At 31.9% G+C, this 13,497-nt stretch overlaps 2 protein-coding genes across 3 annotated transcripts in view; one reads left to right on the forward strand and one right to left on the reverse strand.

The window, feature by feature from the left end:
• The window catches only part of LOC130446041 (uncharacterized), a 127,876-nt gene that overhangs the window by 97,106 nt on the left and 17,273 nt on the right, over positions 1-13,497 (forward strand). For both annotated transcript variants that reach the window (XM_056782032.1, XM_056782031.1), the window contains 3 exons: positions 3,904-4,087; positions 9,453-9,663; positions 9,830-10,009. In XM_056782032.1, the coding sequence (XP_056638010.1) occupies positions 3,904-4,087; positions 9,453-9,663; positions 9,830-10,009 (575 nt within the window). The remainder of the gene's footprint in view (positions 1-3,903; positions 4,088-9,452; positions 9,664-9,829; positions 10,010-13,497) is intronic.
• The window catches only part of LOC130446042 (RWD domain-containing protein 2A), a 118,228-nt gene that overhangs the window by 86,108 nt on the left and 18,623 nt on the right, over positions 1-13,497 (reverse strand). The gene's annotated exons all lie outside the window — the stretch shown is intronic.

Here is a 13,497-nt window from a genome sequence, read left to right on the forward strand (position 1 = left end):
ATCGGAATAACAAGACAAGTGTTTCTAATTTTTTGTATTAATCACAAAAAAGCAGTGGACACGCTTTATCATATTCCTTATATTGAAAATCAATTGTGACATTCAACTTTAACATAATATATTCCATTATAAAACACTCCTATGGAACCGTCCGTTATTTCTCACGCCCGAATGGCACAGTAGAGAAGCGGACAGGTAATATTCCACTAATGGTAACGTTGAAAGCAGAACTTTAGCAATTAATGTCGAGCGTAGCATTATTGTTAAAGTAAGTTGTAAATGCAGAGACATGAGGATGTGGACCCAACCTCAACTACGTTACGTATCGGACGTTGGTTCCAATATGCTCTTCTATGGATATCTCTGTGTTTGTTGTATGTTAATAGAATGTGTTTTAATATAATTTACCTTTGGCGTATTCCATTATAGTACATTTAAGATAATTTAACTGTAACAACAGTAGAGATATGACAAAAACTAATTACGAGCCCTGTCTCTGTGAAGTTGGCCTTAACTCCCCAAAACATGATATTTGAACTTCATTTCAAAACGAATTTAAATATTATATATTTGATTCCTTTGAATAATTATACTACAACGAATACAATAATGATAACGTTCATAAGATTTTTTATAAAGTATTTCATGTTGAAATGATCTTGTTTGAAAATGCTTAGTATATAAAAATTAGTTGTAAGAGATGTAAGTTGAAAGATAGGCTTCGATGAAGTGAAACCAATACTAATATTAAATTTTAGATAACAACCCCTAGAGGTAGGTAAACAACTTTATGAAATAATTAAAAATAACAAGTTAAAACACTTATCAACAGGCAGACCAATATACTGGACAGGTGATAGACATAAGATACTGAATCTATTCACTTTTTTATCATGAAGTCTATTCAGTCGAAAATTCTTCTTGTTTTGATCTTTTTTTGACCAAACTCCTGTACCACCTATATTTCGTCAAAAATTGAAACACTCTTGAAAAATTTCATGTTGATCAATTGTATTATCATTTATTCTAGTTTTTGGAAAATTCTAATGATGGTGTTAAGCTGATTTCGAAAGAAGCTAGTGACAATCACTTGGCTCTGTTTTATAGTCACGAAATTATAGTTTAACCAGATATGTGATAAAATTGATTAGAAAAGTACATAAATATATTATAGATAAGAGTTTGAAATTCATTCTAATAATTTTGAAAAAAGAAAATTACTTTTCCCCCAGCCAAAACATTTTATTACTATCCAAAATGAAGTCTGAATAATTGCCGCATTTTTCTACAAACTCATGTCTCATCAAACTGAAATAAAATTAGTTTCATCCCTTTAATCGTATCACGAATCGTTTGTCATTAGCATACGTCAATGTTGGTTGTTCATTATTCGCTGTTTGTGTATTTAGTTGGTAATTACAGTTGTCCGTATTTTATTTAGTGTCTGTGTGTAGTTTTCAGTGATAATTTAGGTTTATTTGAGTTTTGTGTCAAATGAGAGCAATATATTTACATTTAAAGTACATATCGCATATCTTTTAACCAATTTCTTACTCCCATTCGAACTATGAGAAACCTCGATGTTTCTCTTAAATTTGCTTAATTGAAAATGTATACAGAAAATCCGCATCTATGAAGAGTTACTTCCATCTAGAACGTACTATAAAATTACCATTAATTCATTGGATTCAATCCAAATTGATATACAAGATATCCAGCAATTATTACCAGTAGCTTACATGATTGCCATGTAATATTTCTGGCATGCTTTGAGGGGCGGCAAAATTTTTGAAATGCCAAAATTTCAGACACGGAAAACAATAATATCAATTCAGATTAATTTATGGAAAGAATTTTATATAACTCTATCCACCCAACGTTGAGAAACCTTGGTGCATAGTATTAATTAAAAAAATTAAGAGTCTTTGTTAAACTCGTTGGTCTGCTCGACATGATGCATTTTACGCGTAAGAAAAAAAAATGGTCTGCAATAATTGATGCACTGGAATTTATTGCTGAAAGCAGATATGAGAAATCGACTACACGATCTGAAGTTACGGGACTGCAACGGAAGTTGCAGCGTTTAGAAACAGAAATTCTACTTTTTGGAATGTAATTTTAGATCGATTTAATGCTGCTAGTAAGAAGCGTCAATGTGAATCGAAGTATCTGTGTTGGAACTAGATGCAATTGTATTGAAATAAAATAATTTTATAGGATATTAACAGTTCAAAATATTGATACAAACGGCAAAACCCTAGTTTTTTTCAGTTAATATCAGTCCAAAACGATACTGTATTCCTTGTAACGATTTATTCTTCCGAAACGAATTATTATATTAGAAAAAAAAAAGATTTGAAAAATTTGTTCTATCATTCTTCTAGACTCTCTAAATTGCACATTGTGATAAGTCGTTTTAGTCAAGCGCCGAAAGCATTTTGAATTCTGAGGATCTTATTCTTCTGGTTATTAGTCTAGACTGGTCGTAGCCTTGTACAGAGAAAGCAAACTGGACATAGTTGAACACCCGAGAGACTTAATATCACAGGGTTTACGTGTTCGGTCTTAACTACTGATCTTGAAATACTTTGCATGCAACAATACTTTTAGAAGCCATGGGGATAGAAAACAAGCTGACTTTCTCTGAACTAGTGCAGGCTGGACGCGGTTGAATGTTCAATCGTTTTGATTGATTGGGCAGTCACCCAATTGCACCTACGTCCGTTAATAATATGTGCTTAAAGGCACACATCAGTGATAGACAGCAGTGGATTGGAGGCAGAGCATCTGGCATTTGATAAATTAGAATAAATAATTTAAACTTTTATATTACTAAACTTGGAATAACTAGTTACAGATCGTGCTTTCCAAAACATAGAATTAACATTTTTTTGCACAAATCTTGATACAATTGGTCTTTAATAATGTTCAAATGATGGATGCTAATACTGTCAACGTTGAAAAAGTATATCGAGAACGTATGAGTATAAAAATGTAAATGAAAGTTGGTTGTTTAGGAACTAGCACTTTCTAATAATTTTTAGCTATTAGAAGGAAATAGTTCCGGTATGATCAACTTTCCTTTACCTCATAATATACTTTTCAAACTTTGTCATCATTGTTCAAAGTTCAAAGTTCCAGTCAGATTTGAATCTGCGATCATTTGACTGCAGTGCGACGACCTAGCACCGCGACCGTCAACGTATTTTAAATAAATCAAAACATAGTTGTTATTCAACAGTCAATGAAAAATCAAATCTCGCCAATGCTATTATATAAAGCAGCTTATTTTATCTTTTTCATTCAGTTTTTATTAGGAGCATAGAGCCATCTTCCGTTGAAATTATAGATCTTTTTTGATTTTTGTATCGCACTCTATTAGTGAAGTTTCAAAATTTGATTTGAAAGTTCTATATATATAATTTCCTTTGAATTCCTGTACCTGACAACATACTTTTTATACTGTATCATCATCTGCAACTATTATTTCAAGCATTCTTCAAGTTCCAGTCAGACTTGAAACCGTGATCATTTGAGTGCAGAGCGACGACCTAATTTCGCGACCGCGAACGCATTGTTTTCATTAGTAGCCCATATTTTATTGAAATAATAGATTTTTGTTGTATTTTTATAATGTCATCTATTAATGACGATTCCCAGCTTAATTTAAAAAATCTGTAGCATGTTACATGTAAAAATTAAGTTGATCACTTGAAGCCATATTATTAGAAATTTCACTAATTCTTTATTGAATCATGTATTGTTATCAAAAGCCAGAAAGTATGAGGAATTTCTACATAAAACGTTAATTAAAAGTGAAAATTTAATCACAAATTCCACAGACTAACTAATAAAATGAGTTGAACAGAGTGGGGTAATAATTATTATTTTTTGTATCTACAGTCTCATGGGTCATTTTAATGGTATTAAATTTGATACTGTCACCACTATGATGAGAAATAACCACCAAAACATCACTGGGAAAAAGACTTTTGTTCCAAATTCTCCAAGCGGAGTTCGATTCAAAAATCTTAAAGTAAAAGGACTTGTTAATGGTGTGAATTTGGAAAAAGTGCTGAAAAACTTGGTGAGTAGTATTGAAAATTACTGTCGACACAAATTGCAACAACAAAGTTTCAATTCGTATTCGCAGCCGTTCAACAGTATAACCCTTCAAAAAATGTAGTTTCAAAGTTTTCTACGTCTCTTTTAAATCACTAGTTTAAGTATTATAAAATATTTGCTCATTTTGACTACTGTCTTCATTTTCATTGAAGGATCTTGGATTTTTTAAATAACAGCGTCTCATAGGTGTAAGCGACTGCATATACACATCTGTTTTAACGATCTTTCTAATTAGAGCGACCTAACCTACTACAACTCGCTTTATTTTTATTTTGGTAAATGTTGTTATCGTATAATTTCTATATCCAAGCGCGATATTCCACTCGAGTATAACAAACTAAAAATGAAATTAGTCAGTTAAATTACATCGAATGTACAAGGCCGTTTGTTCAGCTGTAGTAAAGGAATTCCGCCCGTTTTATGCACGTAACAATGGAAAATGTATCGTGGGTAAAAAGCAGTTTTATAAGGTTTCTATTTCTTAAGCTTGAAAATCATATACAGTTCATTCATTTCGAAGATAATCTGCTACACTTTTAGTTGAACCTGGGGAAGACTTGCGACTCTAGAAAAACATGGCGGTTGGAAGTCATCAACGGTCTCTGAAAGATATGTTGATGGCACACAGAATAGAAATAGCTAATAAAATATTTGTACAATATTGGAACAAGTAGTAGTGCTTAAATAACACCGGATTTGCAACGTACATCAACAGGAGTGGTGATGGCAGAAAAAAATTTAAATTCAACATAACAAAATTCAACTATTGTACCGAATAGTTTAAGAAACGTGTCATTCATGCAAAGCACATTTAATAATTGTACTTTTGATATAGAAGAAATGTAACTTTATCAATTCAATATCAACCTTTAATTATGTGTCCATACAATTTCCGGGAAAAAAGTACTGATTTGTTTATCAGGGAAAAAAGTAATTTAATAACCTGTCCCTTTTTTTATCATAATATTTCATTTTTCATAGAATTTTTTGGACGGCAGTATATGTACAATTAAAGTTCAAATAAAACCGTATATATACGCTCAACTGATTTGTTAATTTTCGCAATCGAAGGACAATTCTACTTTGTATCAGTCAAATCACTCTCGATAGTCTACATGACAAATTCATTATCATGCCACGCTCTTTGAAAACATCCAATCAAAAAAATTACTCTTGTTCATCGTGTCTGACAATTTAACATCATTTTCATTCCCGCTCGAAATCCTTATACGGAATTCATACAATTTTAATTTGCGCTGAAAATTAACTTGCAATAGTAGGTAATTTCAATTTTTATTATGCCTGGAGAGAAGACGAAAAATTCATAGATAATCGTCTAATCTCAAAATAAAAATTATATCTTTCACTTTGTAACTTATTCCATAACGTATTTCGTTTTTTGTTACATCAGTTTTACCATTATAGTTCCCATTCTTCTTTCTTTCACACCGTCTTCCGTAGTATGGATTTTCTGAAAATATTCTCCACTATATAGTGAAAATACTAAACAGAATCGGTCCGATAATCTCACTCTACATTTTTGGCTTTACATAGTGGTGATTTATTGGAAGTATAAGCATGGATATTTCATTTTCCACTGAGACCACTTAAACCCGTGTCATCAGCAGAAGACAATCATTGAAGACGCGGATACGAGCAGAACGACCCAAACGAAGCGGAGTTTAAAGGCATCACGAGGATGTACTCTTTTCTGACTAGATATAGGTCCATTTACCACTACTAATATTTTCCATAATTTTATCAAGCGAAAGTAACATAAACAAGACAACCCGTGTCATCAGCATGAAAGATATTTCTGATGAAATGATCACAATAACCAAAACGGAGTGGTACTGTTAAATTATTGAAAAGTGTGTGTTTCATCAAATAAAGTACCTACTGTTTTTTAAGCGCAGAGTTTTCTTGCAAATTTCTACATAATAAAACGTTATGTGAGTAAATTGAATATCTGAATCAGATTCCGAACAGAATATGGTATTAATAACGCTTCAAGGAGAGTTACTGACTGTGTTGGGGTCCATCGGTTGTGGAATCTCTCCGACTTCTGTGCAGTAGAACTCTCAATTCTACTCTCAGTGACCATTTAGCCTAATACTTTAAAGGGCTAGATCGATATTGTATGACCATATCAATTTATAAAACGGAAGTAAATCGGTGGCCTTCAATTCATTTCCCTCTTTCAAATTCATTGTTAGATTGGTGGATCAGGAACTGTTGCACATCAGGCCTTCTGTCGTATTTTACTTAAAACTACCAAAGGTCTTTGTCCTTTGAAAATCTTTTCAAAAACCTTAGCTTGAATCTTTTAACGCCTGTAAAGGAACTGTTTAAATTGTATTCGGGCCTCGTCTCGTGTGACTATTGTGACTTACGTCAGATCTGCTTTAATCCTCAAGGATCATTATTAAAAAAAAGAAACTTGTAACAGACTTTGTAATTTTGATGTTGGTGTAGAGTTAAGTATGAATATCAATAACAGTTCGTTCAATTTCAACTTCGTATTAACATAGATGTCAAAGATTACTTCATCGTATACGCTACATAATGTTGAACCTTTTGTTCCGTTGAATTTTGCAGCAGTAGCACAAATCAATCAACTACTCTCTCAATTAAAATTCACATACAAACTTTTTTATTACAGTAGAAAAAAAAGCCGTTTTGCATGTATAGAATGAAATATTCCACCATGCATGCACTTATCTGATTACCAATAGAATATGTTCGGCTCAGCGCGAACACAACCATAAAGTTTGGAGCTTCATTTAACCTTAACGAAGTAATAGAGGATATAACTTGATATGAACTTTGAATACCACATACCAGACTGTATAATACGTTGGTAAAATAATCATACTGTCTTATAGTTTAACACAATTTATAAAGTAACGGTATTCTTTGGTGTTGGGTATTGGGATTCTTTTTAATTAATTCAGAGCCTTTATTGAGTGTTTCTTAAATACTGTGAGAAATTTATAGTTGACAACAGGAAAGTGGAGCTGCGCTGGAACTTAGGTGCAATGAAATTGTCGACAATCGGCCCGAGCTTCTTTACTTAGGCGGCGCTCAATCTTGATAAAAACTTGCATGTCCACTTTTTGATAGAGGTAATGGAGTTTGATAGTTTTGTCTTTATATACCAATCGGATGTTCTACAATTTACTAAGAGATGCGGCAACAGATGTAAATCTATTTAAATCAATATTTGAAGATCAGAATTTTCTGAAAAATTTGATACATGAATTATGTTTATATATGTTCTTTGAATCAGAAAAGCTTGTACAGCAAGAACATAGAAGTAATATCTGGTACAAAGTATCGTTTTTATATTGTTATATTTCAACACTATCGCATACATTCAATATCAGTTTTTATATCTTTCATTGAATCTGATAGAAATGCCTTGTTCTAATTCTTTTATAATTCCTTTGTTTTTCTTGATCTAATTTTTTGTTTCTGATTACTATCAGCTATTTGATTTTTCTACCACATTAACATAAAATATGCCTTGAATCTATTGCATATATGATAGTTTTTGTTGAATTGAACGTACATTTTATCTACCTAGTTCTGCATCAGTTCTAGTAATTGGAATTTAGGATCCATAACAGATTTGTTAGATGTTGGAAAGTAGCCAGAACTTGCAGGAAGTAAAGTAATTTCTTGTAATCTTCTTTACCAAATATTAACAGCAATAAATCTACTACAGATAGAGAAGAATATGATAAATTTACTGCTCGTTCATTTTCTTGCTAATTTAATTTACTGACGCGCGTTTTCCATGCATGTGTAAACTCACCGTTACGTAAATAGGGAAATGGAGAAGGAAATAGAGGAAGATCTACTTATTGAGTAATTTTCGATCAGGGGAAAATTATTCGGAAGACCCGGAATAGAAATCGAACCCATATATACTGGTCACACGCTAGAAGCTTTATCAGTTAAGCTAACCTAGAAACACGTACCGCATTTATATTTTAGTTACATATCTCACAAAATACATTACTTTTCGGCAACAATCCGGAAAGTACCTATTTTCCTTTGAGAAAGATCGTTGTTATACATTAATAAAGCAACGACTTACCAACTTACTAATTTGATCGCAATCATTGAGTTTTTTCAATGGTTTTTGGTTGCGATTATTTAAATAATGGAAAGCAGTATTGAAAGCGAGGTTGCGAATGTGCCTGACGAAAATACTAATGCAGCAGCTGCTGCTACAAAATAATTACTACAAGAAAACTGAAAGTTGAGGTACGAAAGTATCTATACTTTATTCACGAAACGAATAAATAAAATACTATTACGGATGACATAATTTTGGTTTATTTGGCAAAAAAACATACGTACGTTTCCGAAAATTATTGCATTTCTTAAAAGAAAGATCGTTGGATATGAAATTAAGAAATTAGAAGTCTTCATCAGAAAACAAATTATCAAATTTATTAGGGAATCTGATGAAACCTACCTAATGCTAAAGTTGATTTAATATAAAAATAAAAAATATTTCAACATAATTTGTTTTTACTTTCAAATAGTAGGGTTAGCAGGTACGTGTAGACGAAAAGAACTAAAAAAGAATTGATCATATAAAGAACTTTTGTTGTAATTGGACAAGAAAATTTGATGTTATACAGATAATGTTTGCCAATACGGAAATCCCATATTCCACACAACAAATTATTAATAAATTATAAAAAAGTGAAATATTCATTGCTGATGAAGGTGGAAATATCAACAATACTATCAACAATTTAGAGAGACATTCTCTATGAAAACAATCATCATGATTCGGTTACTTAGCCTTTCAATATAAATATAAGCAAGGATTAAAATGTTCCTAATTTTGTTCTATAAATGAATAATGTACCATATATATTCAGCTTTGATAAAAATCAAATAGAAGATCGAAACGTTGGCATTTTAAAAAACTCTTGGACAGTTTTCTTTTGAGCAACAATAAATGAATAATATAAAGAACAGTGCTTCACTTATTTCTAAATAAATGTTAATAACTAATCTACACGGTTACCGAAAAAACAATGTGATTAACACGACCGGAAACTTTTTTTCGGATTACCAGGACTGCCTGCGGCTCGCCTTAGAATCTTTTTAGTTTGATTATTGCTAAAAGCGTGTTTTCTAGTTTTTTTTCAAACTATAATTCATTATCATGAAGAATTCTATACACACGATGCTTTATATTTAGTGCTAAAATCGTTACAATAAACCAAAAGTCACTTTTTGTAAACGATACTCTTAATTTATTATTAGCACACATAACATTGATTCATACGTGAACTTTGCAGGCCTACAAAAATGAAGACAATACGTTTACCACAGATTTACAATTTTGTAATAATATTTCCACGAAGCATGTGGAATTCAAAACAAAAGTTTCCGGTATAAACGTATCCAAATTGCTGTACGATATAGAAACACTAGGGACCTTACACAACATCAAAGAAAAATACGAAGCTCTGAATGATATGGCCAGCCAAGTAGAATCATCATTGAAAGGTACTTCTGTCGTTATTTCAATTATTGTGCATGACAAAAATATTAGCTGGAATTATAATAATTTCTATATGAATGACCATTACAAAATGAAATAGTGACCTGATAATGAAACATGAAATATTTAATCGAGCCAATGTTGTTCTTCATAGATTTGGGGTTTTTTCAGGTCAAGCTTATTTTCTGGATTACTATAAATCAGTTTTCATGACATTCAAAGTTAATGAGCTATTTTTAATGAAATGTTTTGGTTCTGGTAGAAGTATTGTTAGTTTCACGAATGAATCGAACACGAATATTGCAAGATTCTTAGAATGGGATGAAAAACAAGAAACGTTTGGTAAAATCAGTAAGTACTTTTTTACAGCTTTGTCAATACATTTATAGCATTGGCCTGACTATGTTCTGGGAAGGAGTTGGTAAGCATTAGGATGAAGAGCAAATAATTATTAATTTATATCAATTTTGGAACCTATAATATTGTTAATTGATGACCATAACGGGAAGATCTTTGTACGCAAAATAACAAAAATCAGCAACTTGTAAATGTAGATGTGACGTATGAAGGGTAAAGTTTGAGAAGTCAAAATTTATTTAAATGTAGAGAAGTACAAATTGATTTGTTTTATCTAGCATTAACTTATGTTAATTACGTGGATAATAGTTTCTTTCTGTACTATATGGAGTTTCCCGGACTTCTCAGCATTCTATTTTATCATAGATTTGTAATATTTCAATTTACGTATTTATAATAATCCAAAATGTATTTTTGAAGTATTATGAACATTTTCAATTCTTTTAGGTATTGTAAAAAAAATATTGTTCATTTTACAAAATAAACTTAAAATAATAACGAATGAAAAATACTAGAATTATTGGAAAAAAATACGTCGGGCGCTTGATGTACGAGAAATATGGAATAAAGTGCCTCACGCTTTTTTCATAATAATATTCGTATTTATCATTCGTTATTTTTGTAAGCTTATTTTAAAATCGTGTTTTTTAGTTTCTCTAAACTATATTGATTTCCAACTTTTTAGTTTCATATGCTACGAAAGCGTATTTTTTCAACTAAATTTTTTTAATTGATATCACCCTCGTACAACGGCTTCGTTGCTTATATACATACGTCTCGACGAAACTCGTATCAGGCCTTAACAGTGTAGTTGGTAAGGTTATCGAAGTGCTTAATTTCTAGCGTGAAGATCGGAGGTTTGAATCCTGTGCCGAAAAGAATGAAATAAGCCACTTATTCTTAGTCTAAAGGAGAGTTACAGATAAACAAGTCCACAAACAGGTGAAGCTAGTATAAGCGTGTTAACATAGTACTTTTTGCAACTAAAAGAAAACAATCATCTTCGGGTTAGCCCAAGAAAAAAGAATATCTTTACTCTAAAATCAAGGGTTTAGCACAAATAAAAATCAAGAACAAGAACTTCGTGAGATACTAGTTGGTTGAAATAAGTACCATTTCTAAAGAAAAAATGAGAGTGCTGCGACCGTATTTGTACTCAACTTCATTGCAACCAAACTTGATCTTTCGATTTTTCCTCCTCATACAGGAGAAGATCGCTAGCGTTTCTTGAACTATTTTGTTATATAAGCTATATATACGCTCGCAAGAACACCTGGGAGTCGGTGGATTGATTTTGCGGTTATTCAAGTGCTAAGTCATTCCTAAATCACGATTAAATTTCTTTCTATTGTCGGTTTTCGTTATTGAAAATATATAATTACAGTGTTGATTCCTCTATGATTGAGCATTGAGAACAAAAAGTGAGTGACTAGTGTTTGCTGTCTAAAATGCGGTGATTCCAGCTATATGATTTTTCCGAAGATTTTTAATTTATAAGGGTTAATTAAACACCACGTGGTTCACGGAGAGTTGAAATGAAGTTACTTGAATTTTTTGGCCTAAGTTTGGATATTTCCATGCACAAAATATAGTTTCATTTGGAATAGTTTAGAATAGTATGTTTGAAGAACCATGTGCAGTAGTTGGCCAAATTATTAGGGATATTTTGATTTGATTGAATTTTTTAAGCAAACACATCGACTTTAAAAAGTTTGATTTACTCAGTATAGATGTTGGTATCGATATTATTGTTTTTGATAAGTAGCATCACAAATAGTCTGACTTAATTGTCACATTCCGTTGATTTTTGTTAATATATACTGTAAAAGCACTTTTTCAAAAATTTTGTTAATATTTTTTCGTACCTTTTTCTTAACGGAAATATATGTATATGCTTCTTTGCGAAGAATAAACGTTTCGTTAATGTTATTTCGTTGAAGAGCGCCCTAATGAGTAATTGCATCTGGACTGCTTTGTTTAAAAAAATTACTCGGAACTTCCAGTTAGTGTCACCACGGTTTATTATCTCAGCTAAACGCTTGTGGCGCCTATATATTGTGCAAAGAACCAGGAGACAGTACAAACAGGTACTACAAACTCACCTTCTGTCACAACTCGAAGAATGGTTCTCTGATGATGCAGAATACATATTTATGCTCAATTCGGCACAGTGCCACAATACAACTATTTCATCATGATCGAGCAACTTCCCTGATTTAAGCCCCATAGAGAACCAGTGGGAGCACACTGAACAGGCCATAGCCAAGACAATGGCCAACACCGATATAGAAAGTGTCTTCTTCTGATAGAGAAATTGTTAAGAACCAAGCAACTTCCCTGATTTAAGCTCCATAGAGAACCTGTGGGAGCACACTGAACAGGCCATAGCCAAGACAATGGCCACCACCGATATAGAAAGTGTCTTCTTCTGATAGAGAAATTGTTAAGAACCAAGCAACTTCCCTGATTTAAGCTCCATAGAGAACCTGTGGGAGCACACTGAACAGGCCATAGCCAAGACAATGGCCACCACCGATATAGAAAGTGTCTTCTTCTGATAGAGAAATGGTTAAGAACCAAGCAGCTTCTGGAGTTCAATAACTTACTAGAGAACAAGTACAGGCAGCTTCTGGATAGTTTCAAAAACGTATTGAAAAATGCGCAGATATAGGAGAGAATAAGTGGATTTCGAGATTTGTTATAGGGGACTTAATATTGATTCTAAGCTACTTTTCTCAATTTTTTTTATATTTACCACACAAAAAACACTTAACAGACAAATACGTTTTTGGAAGTTTTTCCGGGCATATTTGATTATTTAAGATTATGAAATTAGTGTGCTTCAAATGAAGCAAAACCTCAAAAAAACTGACACAAAATTTTTTTTTACTTTTACAAGTATTGAGTATCTAACCGGAGACAGGTTGTATAATATTCATGTAAAATAACCATGTAAAATTAATTAATATATCCATAAAAAGCACTGATTTAAGTTTACCAAAAGGGTACAATGTATTACGTATACTGCATTTTTATGTTCGCGTCTGTTAGGGGAGTTTTATTAAAAATGTTGCAGTCTTTAGACGTATCTATATCCCACTTTAATTAGTATGATGTATTTCATTTACTCCATTCCCAAATCATCAGAATTATGTCATCTATGGAAACTATGTAGTTATTTTTAGAGAATTCGTATTTCATATCAAATATGAATCTGAGGTAAAGAAAATAAAAATATGATATGTTTGAATTCAATGTAGCAATCTCTTTCCTACCCACTCAGGAATGCACGTACATTTTAATACTTTCAATACGAAAAATAAAGTTTTTATGAAGAAACATTTTCAATAGCATATTTTGTTTACATATATAAAATAACTTCTAGACAAATTTTGAAGATATTGCGTCGCTTCAGTACCATCCACTATTGACCTTAAAAAACTATTCGTAAAATTTACCGGGTTGGTTTCTTTTCACTAATT

This window comes from Diorhabda sublineata, chromosome 6 (genome assembly GCF_026230105.1).
Source record: "Diorhabda sublineata isolate icDioSubl1.1 chromosome 6, icDioSubl1.1, whole genome shotgun sequence".
In the NCBI taxonomy this organism is placed as follows: Eukaryota; Metazoa; Arthropoda; class Insecta; order Coleoptera; family Chrysomelidae; genus Diorhabda; species Diorhabda sublineata.